This window comes from Anomaloglossus baeobatrachus, chromosome 4 (assembly GCF_048569485.1).
Source record: "Anomaloglossus baeobatrachus isolate aAnoBae1 chromosome 4, aAnoBae1.hap1, whole genome shotgun sequence".
Classification (NCBI taxonomy): Eukaryota; Metazoa; Chordata; class Amphibia; order Anura; family Aromobatidae; genus Anomaloglossus; species Anomaloglossus baeobatrachus.
Genome location: NC_134356.1, coordinates 593,156,324 through 593,182,873, shown reverse-complemented (window position 1 = coordinate 593,182,873; position 26,550 = coordinate 593,156,324). Strand labels below are relative to the sequence as shown.

Genomic DNA, 26,550 nt, shown 5'->3' with positions numbered 1-26,550 from the left:
AGATAAATCCGCAGGTTTCAGCAGGCACAGACACTCCCCATGTTATCCTATGGGACATGAGGAGTGCTGTGTCCATGCTGCGGATAGGTGCAGCTGTGGGACATGCTGCGGATCTCCCGCAGCCGCACGTAATTGCATGACAATTCTTTCTGCAGAGTTACCTGCGGAAACCCCAGCCCTCCACTATGGAGATGGGGCCAGGACTTCCGCAGGTAATCCGCATGAATGTCCGTAGGTTTACCGCAGCTATTTCGCTGTACTACCGCAGCTATTAAATAGCTGCGGATTTCAGCGAACAGCTGCGGGAAACCTGCGGCCGTACTTGCGGATATATCCGCAGGTGTGAGCTCCTGTGGGCACATAGACTTATGGAGCAGGCACAGGAGTATTAGGTACAATCATACAACTTAATACTGTAGTAGCCCAGATCGGTGCCAACTCAGATGCCAGCCATTTAATCCTTACCAAAAAGAACCATAACACCTGCAGTAAGGGCTTGTTCACACATTTCCAGCATGCATTAAAAAAAAAAAACAAAAAAAAAAAAAAAAAATAAAACCAAAACACAATGATCCTGATTTATGAAGACCAGGGTTGTACACGCCAGTCTTGATGAGGAGATGGTCTGGAGTCAGACGCTACTGATTCATAAAGAGGCATATGCTTTGGAGTCAGTTCCTTGGGATGCCTGATCATTCCGACTGCACAAGAGAACTGAACCTAGAGCGGTTCCATCTTTTTAGGTTCCCCCTGCAGTAATGGGAGGTCCTCCCCAAAGGTGCACTCATGGATGAGAAAATGTGTGGGGAGAGGAAGGGGAATTTATATGAAAAAAAAAAAAAAAAAAAAAAGAAAGTGTTTAACAATTTTTTTTATGCTCTTAAAACACATGGTCAGACATATGTAACACCAAAATATTGCAATAAGCGGCAGCCAGATACCTGCTGGTGGCTCATTTTCTCTAAAGCAATTTGCCTGATCCTTCTCCCGGATATTTGAGAATCGGCACGTCTCCCTCACACATTAGAACAGGGGTGGGGAACCTCCGGCCCGCGGGCCGTATACGGCCCGTGACAACTTTTTATGCGGCCCCCGGGCACATTCCCGGGGACCATTGTGCTTTGGTGGCAGCCGCGCTTTTCCCGGCTGCCGGCCCTTTAAATCCCACTGCCTTATGCCCTGTGGTTAGATGCTAGAATGTACGGGCTCTCTCCAGATCCTGACTTCCAGGACCTGACTGCAGCCCATACATTCTAGGCTTATCCCCGGCCTGTGTGCTCTGGTGGGCGGGTAAGCAGCACGCTGCGATAAAGTCACACAGAAGAGCAGCAGCAGGTTTACCAGCCTCCCGGACCTGCTGTGTGTGTGTGACTCTCCCTCCCCCTCACTGCGAGTACTCAACCCATCGCTGCCCCCCCCCGCTCAGTGCTGTGTACCCCCTCGTACTGTGTGTACCCCCCAATGCTGTATGTACCCCCTCGTGCTGTGTACCCCCTCGTGCTGTATGTACCCCCTAGTGCAGTGTGTACCCCCTAGTGCAGTGTGTACCCCCTAGTGCAGTGTGTACCCCCTAGTGCAGTGTGTACCCCCTAGTGCAGTGTGTACCCCCTAGTGCAGTGTGTACCCCCTAGTGCAGTGCGTACCCCCTAGTGCAGTGCGTACCCCCTAGTGCAGTGCGTACCCCCTAGTGCAGTGCGTACCCCCTAGTGCAGTGCGTACCCCCTAGTGCAGTGCGTACCCCCTAGTGCAGTGCGTACCCCCTAGTGCAGTGAGTACCCCCTAGTGCAGTGAGTACCCCCTAGTACAGTGAGTACCCCCTAATGCTATGTGTACCCCCTCGTGCTGTGTACCCCCTCGTGCTGTGTACCCCCTCGTGCTGTGTACCCCCTCGTGCTGTGTACCCCCTCGTGCTGTGTACCCCCTCGTGCTGTGTACCCCCTCGTGCTGTATGTACCCCCCAATGCTGTGTGTACCCCCTAGTGCAGTGTGTACCCCCTAGTGCAGTGTGTACCCCCTAGTGCAGTGTGTACCCCCTAGTGCAGTGCGTACCCCCTAGTGCAGTGCGTACCCCCTAGTGCAGTGCGTACCCCCTAGTGCAGTGTGTACCCCCTAGTGCAGTGAGTACCCCCTAGTGCAGTGAGTACCCCCTAGTACAGTGAGTACCCCCTAGTACAGTGAGTACCCCCTAGTACAGTGTGTACCCCCTCGTGCTGTGTACCCCCTCGTGCTGTGTACCCCCTCGTGCTGTGTACCCCCTCGTGCTGTGTACCCCCTCGTGCTGTGTACCCCCTCGTGCTGTGTACCCCCTCGTGCTGTGTACCCCCTCGTGCTGTGTACCCCCTAGTGCAGTGTGTACCCCCTAGTGCAGTGTGTACCCCCTAGTGCAGTGTGTACCCCCTAGTGCAGTGTGTACCCCCTAGTGCTGTGTACCCCCTAGTGCAGTGAGTACCCCCTAGTGCAGTGAGTACCCCCTAGTGCAGTGAGTACCCCCTAGTACAGTGAGTACCCCCTAATGCTATGTGTAACCCCCTAGTGCTGTGTACCCCCTAGTGCTGTGTACCCCCTAGTGCTGTGTACCCCCTCGTGCTGTGTGTACCCCCTCGTGCTGTGTGTACCCCCTCGTGCTGTGTGTACCCCCTCGTGCTGTGTGTACCCCCTCGTGCTGTGTGTACCCCCTCGTGCTGTGTGTACCCCCTCGTGCTGTGTGTACCCCCTCGTGCTGTGTGTACCCCCTCGTGCTGTGTGTACCCCCTCGTGCTGTGTGTACCCCCTCGTGCTGTGTGTACCCCCTCGTGCTGTGTGTACCCCCTCGTGCTGTGTGTACCCCCTCGTGCTGTGTGTACCCCCTCGTGCTGTGTGTACCCCCTCATGCTGTGTACCTCCTAGTACAGTGTGTACCCCCCAGTGCTGTGTACCCCCAGGTGCTGTGTGTACCCCCTAGTGCTGTGTGTACCCCCTAATGCTGTGTACACCCCAGTGCTGTGTACCCCCTCAGCGCGGTGTACCCCTCACTGCTGTCCGTGCCCCCCCTAGTGCTGTCTGTACCCCCTGGGTGATGTCTATGCCCCCCCACCAGTGCTGTCCGCACCACCTAATGCTGTCCATGCTGCCACCAGTGCTGTCCATGCCACGGTGAGTGCTGCCTGTGCCCCCCTTATGCTGTCCATGCTCCTCAGTGCTGTGTGCCACCCCTCAGTGCTCTTAACTCGCTACTGCTGTCTGTACCCTCCCACTGCTTTCTATGCTCCCCAGTCCGTGCTCTCCTGTTGATGTCTATGTTCCCCCAGACCTGTCTGTCTCCCTAGTGCTGCCACCCAGTGCAGTGCGTGCTGCCACCCAGTGCAGTCCGTGCTGCCACCCAGTGCTGTGCGTGTCCCCAGTCATGTCTGTGCCACCGCCAGGGCTGTCCATGCCCCCTACTGATGTATATGCCCCAGCCCCTCCTGTGATGTATATGCCCCAGCCCCTCCTGTGATGTATATGCCCCAGCCCCTCCTGTGATGTATATGCCCCAGCCCCTCCTGTGATGTATATGCCCCAGCCCCTCCTGTGATGTATATGCCCCAGCCCCTCCTGTGATGTGTACTCCCAGTGTCTCCTGTAATTTATGCGCCCTGGCCCCTCCTGTGATGTGTATGCCCCCAGCATCTCCAGACAGAGACAAACCTGGAAAAGCAGCTGTGAGAAACAAGATGATCAATATCACCGAACATCACAATCGCACCAAAGAGAAGCAGCTCCGGCCACCACAATAGGGGTGAGTTAATTAATCGTTTGACCAAATATAGCAGGGTTATTTTTCAGGTTGATAATGTTGTGCGGCTCCCAAAGGTTAGTAGGAAATTCCAAATGGCCCCCGGCAGTAAAAAGGTTCCCCACCCCTGCATTAGAAGGTCAGCCAGTTTCAGCCAAAGCATATCAGGTTCTCCTAAAATTAATATCTGTGTATGTCGGACGTTAGAAATAGGTCATTTAAAATTAAGTCTTTACCTCAAAGCCTCCAGTTTCCACCAGGATGTCATGAAGAAGTCTGATGTATTCTGTGGCTGCTTTTAACGTGTCCACCTTACTTGGCTTTCTGTCCTTGGGGATCAGTGGGACAATTGTCTTCAATTTGGAAAACCCGCTATTGATATTCCTGATCTGTAAACACGTTAGATATTAAAAACAACCTAAAAAAAGGTGGTTCTGCTTAAACACCACATAAATCATAGTTGATGTTCAGACCAGTTCCATGTAATATAATCCAAGTGCACAGACCTGAATGCAGCTTCCATTACCTTTAACAGGTCCCTATGATGCTGTTAGTTTGGAAGGTTAGAGAGGGTGTCCACAACATTTTTTATGATTTATTTCCCCCCTTTCTAAATATTTAGGAGAGATTCTAACTGGGACATATACAGGAGATTCTCTCAGCCCGCAGGGCAGTGGTAAGGAGCTAAGGGTACTTTCACACTTGCGTTGTGCAGCATCCGTTGCAATCCGCCGCCTTGAGGAATTACGGTAACTTTTGCAGGAAGCAGTTTATTCCTCATAGGCTTCTATTAAGGGCGGATTGCAACGGATGGTCTTGCATTGCATCCGCCCCACGGCGCATCAGTTTTGTCGGTGTCCGTCAGGCGGAAGGAACGCTGAATGTAGCATTTTTTTGTTGCTGTAAAAAAACAAAACAAAAAAAAAAAAAAAACGCACTCCGCAGAATTCCGTAGGGATCCTTTAAGAGGAATAATTAATGTCTATGGTGCTGGATTCCGTTGCCATGCATTTGGCGATGGATTCCAGTGCAGGATTCTGTCAAGTTCTACTGAGCATGCTCAGCATGTACAGCAGAACGTTCTAAGGCTATGTGCGCACGTTGCGTAAATTCATGCAGTTACGCTGCGCTTTGTAGCGCAGCGCAACTGCATGCGTCCTGCGTCCCCTGCACAATCTATGGACATTGTGCAGGGGCCGTGCGCACGTGGCATATTACAACGCAGCGCTTCGGCTACTGCCGAAGCGCTGCGTAAAAAGAAGTGACATGTCACTTCTTCCGTGCGCTTTGCTGGCAGCTCCTGCTCTGTCTATGGCAGGAGCTGCAGGCAGAGCGCACGTTCTCGCCGGCACCATGCGCCTCAGAACGGAGCTTTTCAGCTGCGCTCTGAAGCGCACCTTTTACGGTGCTGGCCTAGTACGCAACGTGCGCACATACCCTAAATCGTTTAAAATCACTCCTGCTCTCTGTCAGTCGGTCTCTCCCTCTCACCCCCTCTCTCATACTCACCGATCACCAGCATGGCTGTCACACTGCTCTGGTGGTTTTTCCTCTTTCCAAAATGCCGGCCGCTCATTATTCCATCTCGTATTCAACGCTTTCCCCGCCCACTGGCGACTATGATTGGTTGCAGGGAGACAGCTGTTACACAGCGTGGGGGCGTGTGACTGCAACCAATCACAGCTACCGGTGGGTGGGTCTATATCGTGCAGAAAAAAAAAAAAAAAAAAAAAAAAAAAAACACACGTGCGGTCCCCATCAATTTTGATACCAGCCAAGGTAAAGCCACAGGGCTTAAGGCTGGTATTCTTAGGATGGGGAGCTCCACGTTATGGGGAGCCCCCAAGCCTAACAATATCAGCCAGCAGCCACCCGGAATAGCCGCATCCATTAGATGCAACAGTCCCGGGACTCTACCCGGCTCATCCCGAATTGATCTGGTGCGGTGGAAATTGGGGTAATAAGGAGTTAATGGCAGCCCATAGCTGCCACTAAGTCCTAGGTTAATCATGACAGGCGTCTATAAGACACTCGCAATGATTAACCTGTAAATAAATAAAACACATACATCCGAAAATACTTTTTGGGACAAAAAAAAAACAAAACAAAAACACCCTCTTTCACCACTTTATTAATCCCCAAATACCCCTCCAGGTCCGACGTAATCCACACGAGGTCCTACGATGCTTTCAGCTCTGCTACAAGAAGCGGACAGGAGCGGCCGTAGAACACCACCGCTCTCTGTCAGCTCCATGCAGCAACTGAAGTGAATCGCACTGTCAGCGGGGACGTCACTGAGGTAGTGCCGGTGTGTATGGTGATGATGGGTGCAGTAGTGCCTGCGTGTGTGCGGTGATGAGGAGGGTGGGGGGGGGTCAGGGGGCAGTAGTGCCGGTGTGTGCGGTGATGACGGGGGGGCAGTAGTGCCTGCGTGTGTGCGGTGATGATGGTGGGGGGGGGGCAGTAGTGCCTGTGTGTGTGCGGTGATGATGGGGGGGCAGTAGTGCCTGCATGTGTGCGGTGATGAGGGGGGGGGGGGGCAGTGCTTGCGTGTGTGCGGTGATGAGGGGGGCGGTAGTGTGTGCGGTGATGAGGGGGGCGGTAGTGCCGGTGATGATGGGGGCTCTCTCTCTGCTAAAGAAAAACTAAAGCGTGTTATTTCACAGGAATCCGTTGCCTTTATTATGACACTATTTACAACGCATCTGTCACATGCGTCACACAACGCATTGTGATGGATGCTAAACGACGCAAGTGTGAAGGTACCCCAAGATGTCTCTGCAGTGATTCAGGCTCATTACCAGTATTGGAATCTAAGAACTTTCTACAGATCTTTAGGTATATGAAGAAAGTGTAATTTAAAATTATTTATTTCTAAAGAGAGATTCTTAGAATTGAAATATCACATTGTGATAGAGAACATACTCACCCGCTCCCTTTCCTTGGCATTGGCTGCCTGTCGTCTTTCTAGAACTTCTTCAAAGTTTTCCAAACACAAATAATGCCCCGATGGCAGTCTCTTCATCTTACTGATGGAGGCCACGTAGGGCAGGTTATTGTAATGCCCCTTCAGAACGTCCCCCAGCATCTCAGGAGGGGGCGTAACGTAGAGCTGCAGAACATCTTGTCTGCTCTCTGGCGGAGCACAATAGATCTTGTTCTGCAATTAATCCCAAAAACAGAATAAAACAATGATTAGGACCCAACCAACTACTTAGGAGTCTTGGATATAAGGGCCTTTATATGGGACGAGGAAGGGACAGATGCTTCCTTCTTGTCCCCCTCCTCTCTTTACTAATTTAGTTAACGGGATCCATAACATTACAATGCATGTATATAAGTAGGAAACAGCTAGGATTGTCACCTTTTCAAACCAAAATACCATCCAAATTTAAGGGATTGTCCAGGATTATGTTAGCAATTACCAATCCCTGGGACAGGTCATCAATATCAGATAGGTGGGAGCCTAAACAGCAGCACCCCCACCAATCAGCTGAGATCAAGTAGAGCAGGTCAGATCCAATTAACTTTAATAGGGAAAAAAAAAAAAAAATATGCTGAGCATTGGTTTTGCTGATTTTCGTTGTGCGCCACTACACATGGGCCTTTCATATGCATTTTAATACATGTTTGGTCATCTTTGCACTTTACACTTTTATTATGCGTTTTTGCATTAGTTTTACATGCACTATGCACTTTTCTATTGCTATTGTGTAACAGCAATTTTTGTACTATGCACTTTTAGACTTATATTTTATATTATATGTATTTTTCACATGGTTATTGTATTTTTTATGTGTGCAGAATCCTTATGGGGACATGTATGTGCATGCTTTTGCATGCATGTTTGTATTAAGATATATATATACTTATATATTTTTTTTTTTCTTTTTTTTTTTTTTTTTCATTTTTCCTTTTATTATAAAATTAATAATCCTTTCTAAACAAATGGCATTACAATTTTTCTTCCTATACTCTTCGGGCTTGAACCTTGCGTGCACTCTAGTGTGTTTCTTGTTTGTATGAGTGGTCTCTGAGCTGTGTGCCACTGACACATTGTTGTTTTGCCTTGTTTCTATGGCAGTATTTCCCAGCGGGTGTGGAGCGCTCATTTCTCCGCCCACCCTTTGTGCTGTGGGGCGACGTGTCTTCCTGCCTCGCCATGCTCCTCCCATGTGATGACGAGTCTGACATGGGCGGAGCATGATGATGTCAGACGCCAGACCCCATGTGCACAATGGTGGAGCTGTGATTGAGCGCCGCTGCTACACATCACGCTGATGGATGGGGGTATATATACCTGGGTATTGACTGGCATCAGCACCCCTTGGAAGAAGCTTTTCTGCGAAACACGTGTCGGGGTATTCTACCCTCAGGTTAACATCATTTTGGTGTGTGTCATTGTGGGCTGATAACCCAGTGTTAAGGTGGGTCTTTATGGCTGGTTTTGTGCCTTTGTAAGGTGTAAACACTGTTGGTATTGTAAGCCATGCCGCCTTCTTTGTTTGTTATAATCCTCTTCATGCATTATAACACTGGGAATATGACTTCCTTAGTCTAGCCCTGTTGCTACAGTGTCATTCTGGCACTTTTTTTGTGTCGGTTTCTGTCTTCATCCCTATATGTGTGGTTGAGATCCTGTCCCTCCCTTTTGGGACTGTAGGCATTTGGGAAACACTTTGTGGTTATACCACTTGATTTTTCTATGTTTTTATAACCATTAGGCTATGTGCGCACGTTGCGTAAATTCATGCAGTTACGCTGCGCTTTGCAGCGCAGCGTAACTGCATGCGTCCTGCGTCCCCTGCACAGTCTATGGAGATTGTGCAGGGGCCGTGCGCACGTGGCGTTTTAGTGCGCAGCGCTTCGGCTACTGCCGAAGCGCTGCGCAAAAAGAAGTGACATGTCACTTCTTCCGTGCGCTTTGCCGGCAGCTCCTGCTCTGTCTATGGGAGGAGCTGCAGGCAGAGCGCACGTTCTCGCCGGCACCATGCGCTTCAGAACGGAGCTTTTCAGCTGCGCTCTGAAGCGCACCTTTTACGGTGCTGGGCAGTACGCAACGTGCGCACATACCCTTACACTTACATCCTATAGGATTACAATCCTGTTATTATCATAGACATATGCTCTCTTGGCTTTCCTTGATATATGCCACGTGTTGCGGTAATGGGAATGCGGATCTCATACTTCTAGTCTTTAGTGAAGGACTAAGCTTTGTTCAGCTTGCATTTAATATAGTCCTATTTCATAGGCGTTCTTTGGGACATTTCTTATCCACCCAAAGACTTTCGGCTCCCTAAGAAACTTGACAGTATTTTTTCTGGTGCACTATCTTATGCCTTTTTGACACACGGCCAGTATGCATATTTGCTATTTATTGTTTGTATATTTCTGTTTACCTGAGGTTAACTGAATGTGTCCTCATCATTGTTTGTCCTACATGTTTGTTTTAATGATTTTCAATAAAGATTATATATATTTTTATTTGGCTTGGTCACTCACGTTTTATAGGTTTTTGTTATTGAATGAGTGTAGCTATCTTTACCTTTTGGTCATTTAATTGGTTCTCATAACTTTAATAGGGACCAAGCGGCATTACCAGAGAATGGACAGTGTACCGAGCTCTCACCCGTACACTTAAAGGCTTCGGTGATGGCGCCAGGTGCATAGTGGCCAATTGCACCAGATCTCTCAGGACACTTAAACTTAAAGTTGGTAGGATTTAGGAAAACCACACCCAAAAGTGGTCTTTTCTTGGAGGACTGGTATGATTTAGGTAAACCCCACCAAAAAGAAGGAATTAGTCCTAATGCTAATTGTATTTCCAGGAGTCCATCATGACAGCACCACGGGAGGTTGTCCTTCTGATCCTCTATAGCAGTGTTCCCCAACGTCAAGAGCCACCAGCAGCGCATGTTTTCAGGATTTCCTTACGCAGGCGATAATTTAATTACCTGCACAGGTGATCCATGATCTGTTCTATACTAAGGAAAACCTAAAAACATGCAGTGTTGGTGGCCCTTGAGGCCTGGAGTTGGGGTACACTGCTCTAATAGGCAAAGGAAACCACAAAAGAGGTTAAGGCCCTCACCCCCAGCCATCATCGTTCCCCCCCCCCCCATGTACTGCACCAGGACAGATGCAACTCAAAATTATATTGAATTTCATTATACAGATGTTAATTCACATGAGCACAAAGAACCAGGGAATCGCTCTGAAGAATTTCCAAATTAAATCCACCAATCCAGAAATCTTCTTATTAAGAGACATAGCGTAATTTCCTTGTCTAGGGTCACGTGCTGCCTGTCCCATCTGGATAGTACTGCTCTCACTGAAATCCTCTTAAATGGAACTGACACCAGTACACACTGGGAATTCATTACGTCAATCTCAAAGATACTCCTCATAGACCTAACCAAGTTGTGCCTTTTCCATTGAAAAGATCGAATCTGGTCTCCGATTACCACCTGTTTTGCTGATTGAAGAAAAGTACAAGATCTGCTGTGGGAATCCAGAAACCTTCTAGGAAGACTTTTCTGGTCCCTAGTGTCAAATCCAACTTCTACCAGTTTATTATTATCCAATACTAATAAATATAAGGTTAAGGCTAGTTTCACACTTGCGTTCAGCGCATTCCGTCACTATGGAGAATAGCGCAGTCTGTTAACGGGCTGCGCTATTCTCCATAGACTTGTATGGACGACGCACTGTAACGCAAGTGTCTGCGTTGCATCCGTTGGACGACGCAGCGTCGTTATTTTGACGCTGCATCAGGCGGATGGAACGCTGCATGTAGCGTTTTTCTGCGCTTGGCGGAGTGTCAAAAAAACGCAACCTGCAGGAATCCGTTAGGCGTCCGTTGTTTTTATAATGGACGCCTATGGTGGCGGATTCCGTTAGAATGCGTCATTTGATGGATTCCGTTAACGCAGCTGATTTTACACAACTGCACATGCTCAGATGTGTAAAGACAAGGAAAAAAAAAAAAACTACAACGGATTGCGTTATTTTGTACGATCTGTAGCATGCGTTGTGTCACTATATGCAACGCATCCGTTGCATGCGTCACACAACGCAATGCTACGGATCCCGTCCAACGCAAGTGTGAAACTAGCCTAAGATGTTCAATGTGAAATGACATTCCAGCTCATGTTGTGAGCTTGCTACTATCAGGAAGTCGTCTGCTTATGGGATTATAATGATCTCTCTTTGCCTAAAGGCCCCGTCACACTAAGCAACATCGCTGCTAACGAACAACTTTTGTGACGTTGCTAGCGATGTTGCTGTGTGTGACATCCAGCAACAACCTGGCCCCTGCTGTGAGGTCGTTGGTTGTTGCTGAATGTCCTGGGCCATTTTTTAGTTGTTGCTCTCCCGCTGTGAAGCACAGATCGCTGTGTGTGACAGCGAGACAGCAACAACTAAATGTGCAGGCAGCAGGAGCCGGCTTCTGCGGAGACTGGTAACCACGGTAAACATCGGGTAACCAAGAAGCCCTGTCCTTGGTTACCCGATATTTACCTTTGTTACCAGCGTCCGCCGCTCTCACTGTCAGTGCCGGCTCCTGCTCTGTGCACATGTAGTTGCAGGACACATCGGGTTAATTAACCCGATGTGTGCTGTAGCTAGGAGAGCAGGGAGCCAGCGCTAAGCATTGTGCGCTGCTCCCTGCAGCTGCACCCTGTACTCTATACCCTATATATGTACCCTGTGCAGCTGCACCCGGTGTGCGCTGCTCCCTGCTCTGTGCACATTTAGCTGCAGTACACATCAGGTAATTAACCCGATGTGTGCTGTACCTAGGAGAGCAGGGAGCCAGCGCTCAGTGTGCGCTGCTCCCTGCTCTCTGCACGTGTAGCTGTGTGCGCTGGTAACCAAGGTAAATATCGGGTTGGTTACCCGATATTTACCTTAGTTACCAAGCGCAGCATCTTCACCGCGGCGCTGGTCACTGGTTACTGGTGAGCTCACCAGCAACTCGTGTAGCGACGCTCCAGCGATCCCTGCCAGGTCAGGTTGCTGGTGGGATCGCTGGAGCGTCGCAGTGTGAATCTCACCAGCAACCTCCTAGCAACTTACCAGCGATCCCTATCGTTGTTGGGATCGCTGGTAAGTTGTTTAGTGTGACTGGACCTTTAGGCTAGGTTCACATTTCCTTTGTTTTAAATCAGTCAGGTCCGTCAGCAACGGATCAGTCGTTTTTTTAGATGTCAACTGACGTAACGGATGTGTTTCACAGGAATCCTGTGAAAAAAACTGATCCGTTGCATCCGTTACATCCGCTGTGCGTCCGTTTTTTGACGGCTCAGTCATGATCAGTTTGTGTTTGGGACAGCCCAGTAGATGTGCCAAACATGCTGGGCATGCTCGGTAGAGCATGACGGAATCCAGCGCTGGATTCCATCGTAAGACGGATTACGACGGAATTAAGCACCATAGACATACATTACAAGCTTGACGGATGGCGGCGGATTCCTGTGCTGTGTGTTAATTTTGACGGCCCGAAAAACGTTACATTCTGCGTTGTTCCCGCTCGGCGGTCAGTCCAAAAACGACTGACCGCGGCGCAGCGGATGCAACGCAAGGTAATCAGTCACAATCCGCCACTAATACAAGTCTATGGGACACAACGGAATCCGCTAAACTGGGGTCCCTTTTGCAGACTCTCTTATTGCCAGCTGCAGCGTGTGCACAACACAGCGCATGTGATGATGAATATGAAAGTGTTTTGAAGCAGCTTCAGCAAGATCATCTAATTCTAAAGTATCATTTTGCTGTTCTTCTGTTGTAATATCGGTTTGTTCCTCAGCTACATGAGCAGCACTGTGGCTCCATCTCATACATACTAAATCCTGCGTATAGGAAAATCTGTGGAAAGAGAAGCGCAATAGGGTCCTACCCCGGTATATAAGGGGTCTTGAATGAGCAAACCTACTCACCAAAAGGGGTTGTGAAAGTCACAACTCCTATGCAAGCATGTAACTCCAGGTCACGGCAGCAGTCCCCAAATGGCAGATAACAGAACGGTAGAGAAGGGTTTCAACGCCGCGCCAATGACCGACAGATCCTGAAGTGTCAGATTAATGTTGCTTTATTTCACGCACAGGTCAGGTCAACGCGTTTCAAGAGACTCAGCTCTCTTCATCAGGACATGCTGGCAAAGAACATCAAATCTGCTGCATGGCACCCTATACAGCATTAAATACCTTAGAGGTGAAGTCCTGATCCACCCCTTTTGAAAAAAAAAAAAAAAAAAAAAAAAATCGGCGGGAATCTATACATTTAAAAAACAATATGACATCATACATTGTAATGAAAGTTTTCCAACGTATTCCTTTTGTGATAACTTATTCTTAATCCCAGGATATTAGTAATACTGAATAAAAGTGGTATTGAAAAAAATAAAAAAAATGTATAAAATCAATATGTGTGAAGGTGTAGTCCTTGTATTCCAAAAAAATTTTTTTATATACAAAAGACACATATACTTCCAGATATATCTGTATCTCACAAACTGCCTTGAACCCCATTCCGAGTGTTAAGCAGTCCATGATCCAGGGGCCGGGAACACCGCACAGGGAGCGTGCAGCTGCCTGTGCCACGTGTATATACAAATCAATTTGCTCAGAAAAAAACCTATCCCAGGTATATATTCACCTTAAGAGGAAAAAAAGCAGAGGGGACGTGGGGGTCTTTTTTTATATATATATAAATTTATAATTCCTTTTAGAGAAAAAAAAAAAGAAGGGGTTGAAATTATATTTTTATGCGAGATCGTGTGTGAACCCAACCAAAAGGTTAAAGTGAAGCAGTAGCTGGATACAGTGAGAAGTCGCCCAACCTGCGGTTCCACCCTGAGGACTCGCAGGTGCGCAAGTGAAAGGAAAAAAATTCAATGCTGGAGCTAAAAGAAACTCCCCAAAAGTTCGATTTTATGTCAAACAATAATCTATATTCATTTAAAAATGTTAGAAATTAGAGAATTAATCAAAATTAGAAAAACTATATCGGTATATAACCAAAGTATTATAGGTGTATAATAAAACAGGGATTACAGCCAATTATGCTCTCTCCAAAGGCGAAATAAAAATCCTTAATAAGGGACTATCCTTTTGTCCAGCATCTAATGCCAATGACTTATGATGTATATTTGGACTTCCAGAGGTTCATTAGGAAGCTTACTTTAACCAGACATTTTCAAATCCACAAATACATCTCTGATAAGAGCGTGGAGGAGCCTGATTATTTTTAATCACACAGATCTCAGGCTAAGGCTGTGTGCATACGTTGCGTTTTTTACCGCGGAAACGCTGCGTTTTGAACCGCAGCGTTTCAGTGGCAAATTGCATGCGTTCAGCTTTCCCAGCAAAGTGTATGAGAAAGCTGAAAAATCAGTGCACACGCTGCGTTTCTAAACGCAGCGTTTTGGATGCCAAAAATCGGTGCGGAAAGAAAAGCAGCATGTCACTTCTTTTGTGCGTTGTGGCTGCGTTCTCTCCCCCATTGAAATCAATGATGTGGGGTCAGAACGCAGCTACACCGCAGTGACCTGCTTTTTTGTTGCGGTCTGCGGGCTTTGTCGGCACGCCAGAACGCAGGCATTTACCTGGAAGTGAGGTCAAGTGGTTTCCTGTTGACCTCACTTCCTGGCAAAGTTCAGGAAAGCCCCCGGTGTCGCCAAAGTGCCCGCCCCGACCCAACAAAATCCAACATGGCCGCGCGCACAGTAGCGCACCGGCCGCCCTGCTCCTATGTTATCTGTCGCATGTGCCTTGAGACATGCGACAGAAAAATGCACCCAGGCCCTGCCCGTTCACCCCAATTCCCCCCGGTGTCATACATACCTGTCCGGTCGCAGCGCTGATCCCCCGCGGCCCCCTCCTCCTTCACAGTGTACGCTGGCCGGTCACATGTGCAGAGCAGCTGACAGCCAGCATTGTGTGCAGAGAGCTGTGCTGGCTGCTCGGCACTCTGCAGCTGTGACCCGGGGAGAGTGGGTGCAGATTTTTGCACCCACTCTCCTCAAATGGAAGGTCTGCCCTCCTAGAAAATGGGGGATACGTTCCCTGAACGTGCCCCCATATTCTAGAAGGTCCAGAGCCGACGTGGGACATCCAAATGGATTTCTGCGGACCCATTTTTTTTATTAAATTGGAGAACAAGGGAATGATTTGGGGAGTGTTTTTTCTAATAAAAATTTTTGGGTTTTTTTGCTTTTGTTTACTGTCAATTAGTTATGTCGGGTGTCTGATAGACGCCGTGACATCACTAATTGCTGGGCTTGATGCCAGGTGACATTACACATCTGGTATCAACCCCATTTATTACCCCGTTTGCCAACGCACCAGGGCGCGGGATGAGTTGGGGCGAAGCGCCAGGATTGGCGCATCTAATGGATGCGCCACTTCTGGGGCGGCTGTGGCCTGCTATTTTTAGGCTGGGAAGAGTCCAATAACCATGGCTCTTCCCACCCTGAGAATACCAGACCTCAGCTGTCAGCTTCACCTTGGCTGGTGATCTAATTTGGGGGGACCCCATGTTATTTTTTTTTTATTATTTTTATTTATAAATAAAAAAAAAAAAAAACCTGGGGAGCCCTCCAAATTGATCACCAGACAAGATGAAGCTGCCAGCTGTGGTTTGCAGGCTACAGCTGTCTGCTTTACCCTGACTGGCTATCAAAAATAGGGGGGACCCCACGCCATTTTTTTTTTTTGTGATAAAAACTAGGCTAGGCACCCTTTAGTGCCACATGAAAGGTACTAAAGGTGCCAGCTTAGAATATGCAGGGGGGGTGGGACGTTGTATATATATTTGACCTCCATTGACGCTTTTTAGGTTGTGTGCCCACAATCGGGGTTTGCAGCGTTTTGGGCGCAGAGTGTTTTCCCTGCGTCCATGACGCTGCATTGTGCAGTAGAAGCACAGTGGAAGGATTTTTAGAAATCTCATGCCCACTGTGCTTTTCTCTGCAGCATAAACCGACCTGTGAAGCAGCTTCCCGAGCCTCAGCATGTCAATTTATGCTGCGGAGATGAGTGTTCTCTGCAGGTAGCATAGAGCTCCACAGCAGCCTGAACCCAAATCGTGGGCATGGCCAGCTGCGTTCTCCCGTGGGAAACACTCACATCTCTGCAGGAAGGCTGACACTGTGTACTAGACACCGTGTCGCTGGATCATGGCCACATAGCCCAACAGTGAGAATATTGTTGCTACAGCTACATTTTGGGGGAAGTAGCTGTGGATTCAAAATGATTAATATACTCCTGAATAAAATCCTTGAGGGGTGCAGATTCCAAAATGGGGTCACTTGTGGGGTTTTTCTGACGTATAGGTACCCAAGTCTTAAAAAACGCACCTAAAAAAACGCATGAAAAACGCATGAAAAACGCATGCGTTTTCGATGCGTTGTTTCTCAAAAAGCATTGTTTACAATTCTCCCCTCTGCCAGAGGGTGCGGTTTTTTCCGCGCGGAAAAAAAAGCAACGTGTGCACATACCCTAAAGTCCAATTTCTACCCCCTACAAAGCAAAGGTCACCATCTGAAGACCTTTAGTGACCTAGTGCTGGAAGATCTCAAAAAACTTGCTGGTCACAGAACCTCGGGCAATTCCAACCTAAATATTGAGGAAAAGAAAGCTCTTTTCTTACTAAAAAATAATCCTGACCTGGTCATCAGGAATGCGGATAAAGGGGGAGGCATAGTACTGCAGGACAAAGAGACCTACATCCAGGAGGCTCTAAGAAACCTATCCAACCCTTTACATTATGAGGTGGTAACAGCGGGCATGCTTAAGGCTGGTTTCACACTACGTCTTTTTAACATCCGTTGAAAACGTTATTTTAGCGGAAGTACGGATCCTGCTTTTACAGCAAATAACGTATGCAAACGCATGTGTTATTTTGCAGGATCCTGCACTGGATGTTTAGGGGCGGGCACTGGAGTCATGTGATCGGGAGTGAGGGGAACTAGACTGGGAGGAGGCTTCTGACAGCTGCAGACGCTGGTAACCAAGGTAAACATCGGCCTTGGATACCCGATATTTATCTTGGTTACGAGTGTCTGCAGCTGCTAGGAGCCGGGCTGCCTGCACGCGTAACCAACGTAAACATCGGGTAACTAAGAGAAGTGGTTACCCGATATTTACCTTGGTTACGAGTGTCCGCAGCTCTCAGGTGGGGGAGAGAGGAAGGGGAGGAAGGGGGAAAGACAGAGATAGAGAGAGAGAGGGTGAGGGAGGGAGTAGAGAGATAGACAGATCACGCGAGACTGGTTCTGGGCATGCTCAGTACTTCCTGGGCATGCTCAGTACAAAAGCAGGATCCTGTCTATCACCACGCCAGCGTTCACCTGCGTTCGCGTGCTGTTTCGTCAGGATCCGGTGACTTGCAGTATTTTGACGCAGCTCAAAAACGCTACAAGTAGCGTTTTTGAAACATGTTAAAAAACTGCAAGTCACCGGATCCGCACTATAACGCACGCAAACGCAGGTGAACGGATGTTAACGCGAGTCCATTGCAAATGCATTGAAATGAAAACGCATTTGCACTGGATCCGTACTTCCGCTAAAATAACGTTTTCAACGGATGTTAAAAAGACGTAGTGTGAAACCAGCCTAATAAAGAGGAGAAAAAATTCCTTGAAGTGAAGAACCCCAAAATGGCCCTAATCATGAATAAGTTATCACAAAAGGAATACGTCGGAAAACTCTTTCATTACAATGTATGATGTCATGCTGTTTTTTAAATGTATAGATTCCCGCCGATTTTTTTCAAAAGGGGTGGATCAGGACTTCACCTCTAGGGTGCGTGAAATAAAGCAACATTAATCTGACACTTCAGGATCTGTCGGTCATTGGCGCGGCGTTGAAACCCTTCTCTACCGTTCTCTGTTACATACTAAATCCTAAATTTTCTTCTAGCTGTTGTTCATTACTCTCATTCATCAGTGTAATTGTACTTATGTTTGAAGCATTGTCCTTTACAATAGCAAGAACCTGTTCTTTTTTGAGTTCCTAATCTTGCAGAACTTTTTCCACTAAGGCCTGGACAAACTGGCTGGTGTGATGAGCTTTAGTATCTTTTACTGCCAGTGTCTTACTAACAATTTCTTTCTTTTGTTACAAACATATCGAACATTGATGGCAAAATAATTCAGTGAAATGCAGTGACTCCGGGCATCCCAGCAAAGGCAATGGGTGAAAAGATAGGACATTCAGACACATCGTTTTGTGAGGCTCCTCACAAAGAATGAGCATGTCAGTTTGTGTGGCCTTTTTCTAATCTGCTTTTGCTATTGAAAGTGTGGCGCCCCTGACCTAGTCAGGCACCACTGAGTACTGCACCCATGCTGGAGTCAGTACAACACAGGTAATCCAGAAGGCTGACCGGGGTGTGGTTACACAGGCGCATAGTAACCAAGTCTCCCACACTGACCTTTGAAGGGACCCCTGGGGAATCCAGGAGGGGGCGTGGCCTCCATCTCCACAAAAGGGGTGTGGTAGAGAGCCTGGTTGCTAAGTTGCGGAGGCAGGCACAGAGGGGAGGGAGTAGTGAGCCAGTGAGTTAGTGAAGCTCAGGGAGAGAGAGCAGTCGCAAGGAGGAAACCTGGAGGCTGTCACTAGTCAGACACCGCAGGTGCAGTGGTTACTGACACGGGAGAACGGTCACCTGGTAGTGCCGCTCGAAATCCACCTAAAGCCGGAGTGCAGAGAGGTGGCTGAGTACGAGGACTGCCAGGCGAGGACCAGGCCCGCATGGGGTTACAGGTCCCCAGAGCAGGGGCCCATTTGGCCTGCTCAACCTGCAGGTGGGGGTACTTCATACCCTCCACCACAGAGTCCACAGCCACGAGAGGGCCCATAGATCACAAGAGGCAAGCAGCCGGAGTGACCTGGTCCAGGCTACAAGCAAACAGGCTGAAAAAGGGGAGAACAGGCAGAAGCAACTTCCCTGGGTGACCCCGTAGGACTACAAGTCTGGGTCACCACAAAAACACGAGGGCTAGGAAGGAGAGTCAGCAGCCACCCCCAAGTCAGCCTGAAGGAGCCTGGTTCCGACTTGCAGCATCACAGCATCGCCCAGGGTTAACTCACCCCTGTCATCTGAAGTGAGTAAAAACCCTGAAAGACATTGCTGCTTCACATGTGAGTTCTTCTGCGACCTATGGTACTACACACCTACACTGGGCCCTGGGGCCAGCCTCACTCTTGTAAGGCCACCACATCTAACTGCACTCAACATCAGCCCCAGGCGTCCTCTAAACTGCAGCGGCGGTCGCCCTGACCGCAATACCGAGAGTGGCGTCACAAATCCCATAGAAGTCAACCTACCTGTGACAAGAAGGATCCAGGACGTGCAGTCCCTGAAGACCCTGAGATGACCTGAAGGTAACGGGGCCACGGGGCAGCACTACTCTGGCATCACGAACAGGATAAAGGACTAGACCTGTTAAGACAGGTGACCATGTGCCTTGGTGGTTCGCTTAAAAAGTTTGAAGCGCCGCCATATTGCCACCATGAAATGCGCAACAAAGAACAACAGAAGCCCGAGCTAGAAGTAGCCACCCACGAAGAGGTGTGGCTACCCAGAGAACCCCTGCAGAGTTCTGACCTCGCAAGTGATGGAGGCGGAGTTGTGCAGAGACGGCAGGAAGAAGTCACGAGTTGTCTGCAGCTGGAAGTGAAGGTGGAAGGTCGTGCAGAGAGAGAAGAGAGGATGCATCTGCACACAGCGATCCGGAGCCAGGCTCCGCTGCCTGGTGGGACTGAGAGCTTGCCCAGTTCTGCGACCGGCTGGAGGCCAGGATCGTGCAGCAGATCAGGGAAGGACGCACCGAGCTCCGAGAGATGGCTACAGCGGTTCGGGCCTACGAGAAGTGGACCGCGCGACAACTGCAACACCGGGCGGTGATCACCCAGACGCCGATGATGCTACCGATGGGTGAGTCTTGTGTTGCCCCAAGAGCGCACCGATCCCCGCTGCGATGCCCGCGGCATGCCACGCCCGTGAAGATCCCTGTTGCAGTCCCGGAGGCGAAGCCCGCCACGGCCCACGCTGTGAAGCCGCGGTTCCTGCAGAGCCGCCTGGGGTAATGACGCCCAGCCCGCCAAGACCAGGCCGCAGCAGCGACATCCAGCCCGGCCCGCCAAGACCAGGCCGCAGCCATGCCAGGCTCGGCCCGCCAAGACCAGGCCGCAGCCATGCCAGGCTCGGCCCGCCAACACCAGGCCGCAGCCATGCCAGGCTCGGCCCGCCAACACCAGGCCGCAGCCATGCCAGGCTCGGCCCGCCAACACCAGGCCGCAGCCATGCCAGGCTCGGCCCGCCAACACCAGGCCGCAGCCATGCCAGGCTCGGCCCGCCAACACCAGGCCACAGCCATGCCAGGCTCGGCCCGCCAACACCAGGCCACAGCCATGCCAGGCTCGGCCCGCCAACACCAGGCCGCAAGACCATCTACCCCAGCCTGCCAGGCAGAAATGGTGATCGCACCTCAGCCACGGTCCAGGAAATTAGGTTCTGCGTCCCCGCCAGGAGAAGACCCAGTTTTCCTGAAACTGAAGGAGGAGCTGAGTGCCCGCTACCCCAAGGAGCTGGTGGACCGGTAAATCGTCCCCAGGCAGTTACCTGGTCACGGAGTGGTCCCAGCAGCTGTTTTGGCTAAGATAAGCCCACCACCCTGGCCTGCTGAAGAGCGTTTACCCCCAGTGTTGCTGCCAGAGGAGAGCTCAAGAGAACTAAGGGGAAGGAGAGGCCTGGAGGCTGAGGAGTCGACCCCAGAACCGTCAGAGGAGGACGCAGCACCTTGCAGAGTTGAGGGAGGCCCGGAGGCAGAGATGCTGCCTTACTCCCGCTGGGACGAGAGCCCAACGTCCCCCGCTGAAGATGAAGCGCTGGCCATCACAATACCCAGAATGTATGTCACCTGAGAGCCCGCAGGCAGTGAAGCGGCAGTCAATAAGAACCCCACGAGCAGAGCACGCACGGTGCCGCGCCCGAGCAAGACCACCCCCTGTGCAGCACTCCCCAGACCGGCAGAAGGAAGAAGTCACAGCCCGGGACTTGGAGGAGAAGCAGCTTCTGAGAAAAGCCCGCCACCAGAAAAGAGGCCCCCTTTATCGTGGAATGGTTGAAGAGTTTAGCCTCAAATCTGGATACGGCTTTATCATAGCGCCTGGTGTGAAGGAAGGTATATTCGTAAGCAGGAGAGATGTTCGTTCACACGTGCCTACAGGACACCCTGGAAGAGACTTACACATGGGAGACCTGGTGGAATTTACCAAGCACCAAGGTGAACACGGATGGTACGCACTAGATGTCACACCATGCCCCAGGAATCCTTATTGTAGCCCAGCTGTCTCCACCCAACCCCCAAAGCAAGTAAGCCAAGATAAAGAAACAGAAAAACAGATAAGGAGGACAAATACAAAGAACAAGATGAAGATACAACTACAGATGACGACAGAGATACAAGTAGTGTCAGGTACCACAGCCCTACAGGCCAAAGCCCTGGTGAAGAGTCCATGTAAGCTCAGAAAGTCAGAAGTTCCAGTTTGCAACGTTAAAGTTTAAGAAATGTGCCCACATAAACTGTTGTGAGAAATTAAGCCTACTTTGCACCTGGTTTGTGCACTTTAAAAAAAATGGACCATAGGCTATGAACTGGCTATAGCCACAAACTCTTGCAGTGTGTATAGTTACCCCAGAGGTACAACCACCTGGCCATGCCCGTTTATGGGGCCTGGCTCATCTGTGACCAGAGAGCATGCCTGTTTATAGGGCCTGGCTCTCCACCACAAAGAGGGTACCCTGTCTGGACTGACTGTGGATGCCGCCTCTACATTCCTGCCAGAAGAGGCCGAAGACGCGGCTCGACGGGAAGGGGCTTGCTTTCAAACACCAGCCCCAGGAGAGGAAAATTGGAGGAAAGATCTGGGGAAACAGATGGCCTAGACCTGGTTGCTAAAAGGACCGGTGACCTGCCTCTTGAGAAGGTTTTTGGGTGGGTAACGGACTTGTGGGTGGAGCGTGGTGGAAAATGGTACCTGGTTTGAATGTTTTATAATTATAATGTTAATGTTTTTACTGTTTTAAATGTTTTATGCATTTTAAAATGTTTGTCTTGCAGCCCGAGGATGTGCTGTTGATAACTAAGGGGGAATGTGGCGCCCCTGACCTGGTCAGGCACCACCGAGTACTGCACCCATGCTGGGGGCAGTACAACACAAGTAATCCAGAAGGCTGACCGGGGTGTGGTTACACAGGCGCATAGTAACCAGGTCTCCCACACTGACCTTTGAAGGGACCCCTGGGGAATCCAGGAGGGGGCGTGGCCTCCATCTCCACTCAAGGAGTGTGGTAGAGAGCCTGGTTGCTAAATTGCGGAGGCAGGCACAGAGGGGAGGGAGTAGTGAGCCAGTCAGTTAGTGAAGCTCAGGGAGAGAGAGCAGTCGCAAGGAGGAAACCTGGAGGCTGTCACTAGTCAGACACCGCAGGTGCAGTGGTTGCTGGCAGGGGAGAACGGTCACCTGGTAGTGCCGCCCGAAATCCACCTAAGGCCGGAGTGCAGAGAGGTGGCTGAGTACGGGGACTGCCAGGCGAGGACCAGGCCCGCATGGGGTTACAGGTCCCCAGAGCAGGGGCCCATTTGGCCTGCTCAACCTGCAGGTGGGGGTACTTCATACCCTCCACCACAACACCACAGAGTCCGCAGCCACGAGAGGGCCCATAGATCACAAGAGGCAAGCAGCCGGAGTGACCTGGTCCAGTCTACAAGCAAACGGGCCGAAAAAGGGGAGAACAGGCAGAAGCAACTTCCCTGGGTGACCCCGTAGGACTACAAGTCTGGGTCACCACAAAAACACGAGGGCTAGGAAGGAGAGAGTCAGCAGCCACCCCTAAGTCAGCCTGAAGGAGCCTGGTTCCGACTTGGAGCATCACAGCATCGCCCAGGGTTAACTCACCCCTGCCATCTGAAGTTAGTAAAAACCCTGAAAGACATTACTGCTGTGCGTGTGAGTTCTTCTGCGACCTATGGTACTACACACCTACACTGGGCCCTGGGGCCAGTCTCACTCTTGGGAGGCCACCACATCTAACTGCACTCAACATCAGCCCCAGGCGTCCACTAAACTGCAGTGGCGGTCGCCCTGACCGCAATACCGAGAGTGGCGTCACGAATCCCATAGAAGTCAACCTACCTGTGACAAGAAGGATCAAGGACGTGCAGTCCCTGAAGACCCTGAGACGACCTGAAGGTAACGGGGCGGCACAAAAGCATTATTTATGAGCTCAAAAACCTTTCAGGTGATGCGTTTTTTTAAAAAGCTGATCTGCTTTTGCAGCTGAAAAACGTATCCTCAAAAAACACAGCAAAAACGCTGTGTGTGAATGCAGCCTTAGATCAGGAATAGAACATTTTATAACTTTCCCAAATTCCTATGAAAAAATATTCAGCGCATTTTGCATTGAACCACTGTACCCAATTTATTATATATTTTAGGAGTCGGTGCATTTTATACCAACTCCGACTCCACCAAAATGAGCTCCAACTCCGACTCCACAGCCCTGCGTATTTTCTTGGAGGACTTATGGCGTTAACAGGAAGGGTAGGGATTAAAGGGGTAATCTGGGAATTTGCTTACTTTTCTACGGGACTAAATTTCGAGGACTATTCTGCTACTTGATTTGACCAGCTCTTCCGGTCTGCTCTATTGACAGGGCGTCACTGACAACTTGATGCTGAATGACAGCTGGCTACCGGCTGCCTAGCAGCGGTGATCCAGCTGTAAATCGGCAAGATTGCCAGAGACCTGTCAATAGAGCAGATCAGAAGATAAGGAACTGCTCTGGTGACGTGACATCACCAAAGCCTCAGAATCGGCGGTTCATGATGGCTCTGAGCTAACAGAGATCAGCACCGGGCAGAACAGGCAAATAGAAATACAAGCTGGTATGTTCTTAGGTCCATAGGGAAAAAGAAGCAAAGTCCTGGATAACTGAGTTTTTGGTGCAAAACTCTCCCAAAATGACAGGTTTTATTGGAGAGTTGAGGTTTGTTCAGTCTTTTTGCTGTTTTTCGAAGCAGAAACTCTCCAAAATCCTATTTTCAAAATGTCAAGTAGACGGGATTCTACTCTAAAATCCACATGAAAAATGGCAATTTTAAAAAAAAAAAAAAAAAAAAAAAAAAAAAAAAAAAAAAGCTTCATATCTGTTCCCCTGGGAAAATATGTCTATAGTACATATGGTGGTTTGTTTCATTCACATAGGGGGGGGGGGGGGGGAATAAAAAAAAAACCCCCAGCAATGTCAGTTATTGGGCATTTCTGCTTAACACCCCCCCCCCTCAACGCCCCATTTGATTACTGAAGGAAAAAAAAAAAACAATACACAGAAATGACAAATAAAAAAAACTTCAGTGCATCCACACGGTCTTTCTCAGTTGGATTACACTGCAGCAGTAACCTGAAAAGCCTATTAAACATTCAAATGAATGACCATTCATTTGATGTTCAGGCTTTTTAACTTTTTTTTAGAAATCTTAAAAAAAAAAAAAAAAAAAAAACAAAAGTCCATTCTTTTGCCGACTTCCACTTAGAAGGTACTGTAACGTTATGGTGCGTTTTGCTATTGTTTTTGCTATTAAAAAAAAAAAGCTAGCAGGTTCTTCATTATTCAATGGAGTCAAACTAACCGGAAATAAAAAAACAAAAACGTTGTGTGCACATAGACAAAATGTGGTTTTTTTTCCCCTGATTCTGGCATTCATTTTTCTGCTTAAAAAAAATCCATAGAAATGTGAAAAACAGTTTAAAAAAAAAAAAAAAAAAAAAAAAAAGTGCCCATGTTTTTTTTTTGGGAAGGTGGGGATGTCGATGAGTAAGGCTGTCAAGAAGTCCTGAAATAATGAACAGGTTACTTTTTATAAGCACTTCGTGGTGCTCGAACACTGAAGTGGCTGAAAGGAGTGACATGAGGCTATGTGCACACGTAGCAGATTTTTTTTCTGCACATAAAACTGCATCTCTTGGCAGGAAAAATGCTGCTGAAAAATAGCGCTTTTTTTGACGCATTTATTTCATCATTTTCGTTTATGGAGATGGGGAAAAAGCAGGAAGAAAAAAAAAAAAAAAGGGGCAAAAGAATTGACAATCTGTTTTTTTCCTGCAAAAGCAACGTGCGCACAGCAAGTCAGGATTCTCAGACTTTTCTGGGATACGTTTTTCCTTGCAGAATTGATTAAAATCTGCAAAAAAAAAAAAAAAAAAACGCAACATCTGCACATAGCCTAAGACAGGACACATGCACAGCTGTATCGTTTTGACATAGCTGTGCATTATGTCCATTTTATGGGGCATTTTGTGGCAGGAATCCACCTGAAAAAGACGCAGTGTATACACAGCCTTGAAGTGAAGTGAATTTGCTAGAAAATAAAAAAAAAAAAAAATAAAAAAAAAAAAAACAAACACATTCCACAAATTGATATAGCTTCGTTCTCCATGTGTAATATAACCACAACAGCAGTGTAGTGCCTTTTTCCCATGGACATCAATAGGAGGCTTGTTCGGAAAACATTTGAAGGGGTTTATCATGTGGATTTCGAAGCAGAATCTGCTCCAAGACTCACATGGACAGGTTGTGAAGGGCCCATTAAGCTCTATGCACAAAAACTGCAAGCCAACCCAAACACAATGAGGCTTCTGTACTGGAGAGTGTGGGACGGTTCAGCCATTAAAGGGTGTCCACTACTACCATATACTGTATATTGTTTACAAGTTCTGAGACAATAAATCTGAGGGGATTCTGGGGTCCCACAGAAAACCACATCATGTGCCAATGAAGACCTGGCCACGCTCCATGTCCCCAATGTGAGACATCCATTACTCAGGACACAATATAATAACACATCAACCAATCACATCGCTGCTTCTAATCTGAATACTCTTTAAACAGAACATAAGCCGTGCTCTGATTGGCTGTAACAGGTGACTACTCTAACACGAGCCTCCATTATAGCACTTTCCTCTCTTTATACCTCACACGCCCACATGTTAGCAGGCAGTTCGTGTCTCCCTCTTCCCATCTCCGCCGTTTGCCCGCTGCTATGAACGCTGCCGCATGTGGTGTTGGTGGCGGCCTCCGCGGGCTCCATCGCTGCTGCCGCCTCTGACGCCATGATGTCGTAGCCGGCGCTATTGGCGAGAGTAGGAGACATGACGAGCGGGTTCATATACTGCGCACTATGCCCGCACGCAGCGCTCACCCGCCGCCATTTTACATTGGCTTCAACTGCTGCAGCTGGCAGGGAGTTAGTCAGCGGATATGAGGCCGTTGTGTGAGGGAGAATACGCGGGGGAGGAAATGGAGTCTGTTACAGCCCATAGTGTGCTGTGCTGCCGGTTGGGAGATGTGTGAGACAAGATGGCGGACAAAAGAACGACGCCTGGGTTTAGAGGCTTTGTGGCGAGGATGTTCAGCCACACCTGGATGAGACCCATGGGGTCCAGTATCGCTCATGTGTTCCGGCCATGGCAATTATATCTGAATGTGAAATATCCTTCCATTCTTAGGGGGACAAGAGCGGTCCCTGCCACATTAAGGGCTGCGGGTTCTGAGGAGGAAATTTCTGCAATTGGAAAATGTTTCCAGTCAACTGAATGGGGTCAGTTCACCAGAAAGAGGCAAACTGCATATATTTCTGCAAAAACTAAATTTCCACCTTGAGGCAAATTCACTTAGATGAGTGAGGGACGGTCCGCTTGCGCTCCCATAAAAAGATGTGTGAGGGACGG

The 26,550-nt window shown here is 48.9% G+C and overlaps 1 protein-coding gene across 2 annotated transcripts in view; it reads right to left on the bottom strand.

The window, feature by feature from the left end:
• The window catches only part of FIGLA (folliculogenesis specific bHLH transcription factor), a 54,496-nt gene extending 28,353 nt beyond the window's left edge, over positions 1-26,143 (bottom strand). For both annotated transcript variants that reach the window (XM_075342905.1, XM_075342904.1), the window contains exons 1-3: positions 25,794-26,143; positions 6,684-6,914; positions 3,991-4,143 (exon numbers count right to left, since the gene is read on the bottom strand). In XM_075342905.1, coding sequence (XP_075199020.1) covers positions 3,991-4,143; positions 6,684-6,914; positions 25,794-25,988 — 579 coding nt within the window. In that variant the 5' untranslated portion in view covers positions 25,989-26,143. The remainder of the gene's footprint in view (positions 1-3,990; positions 4,144-6,683; positions 6,915-25,793) is intronic.
• Positions 26,144-26,550: the final 407 nt, after the last annotated feature.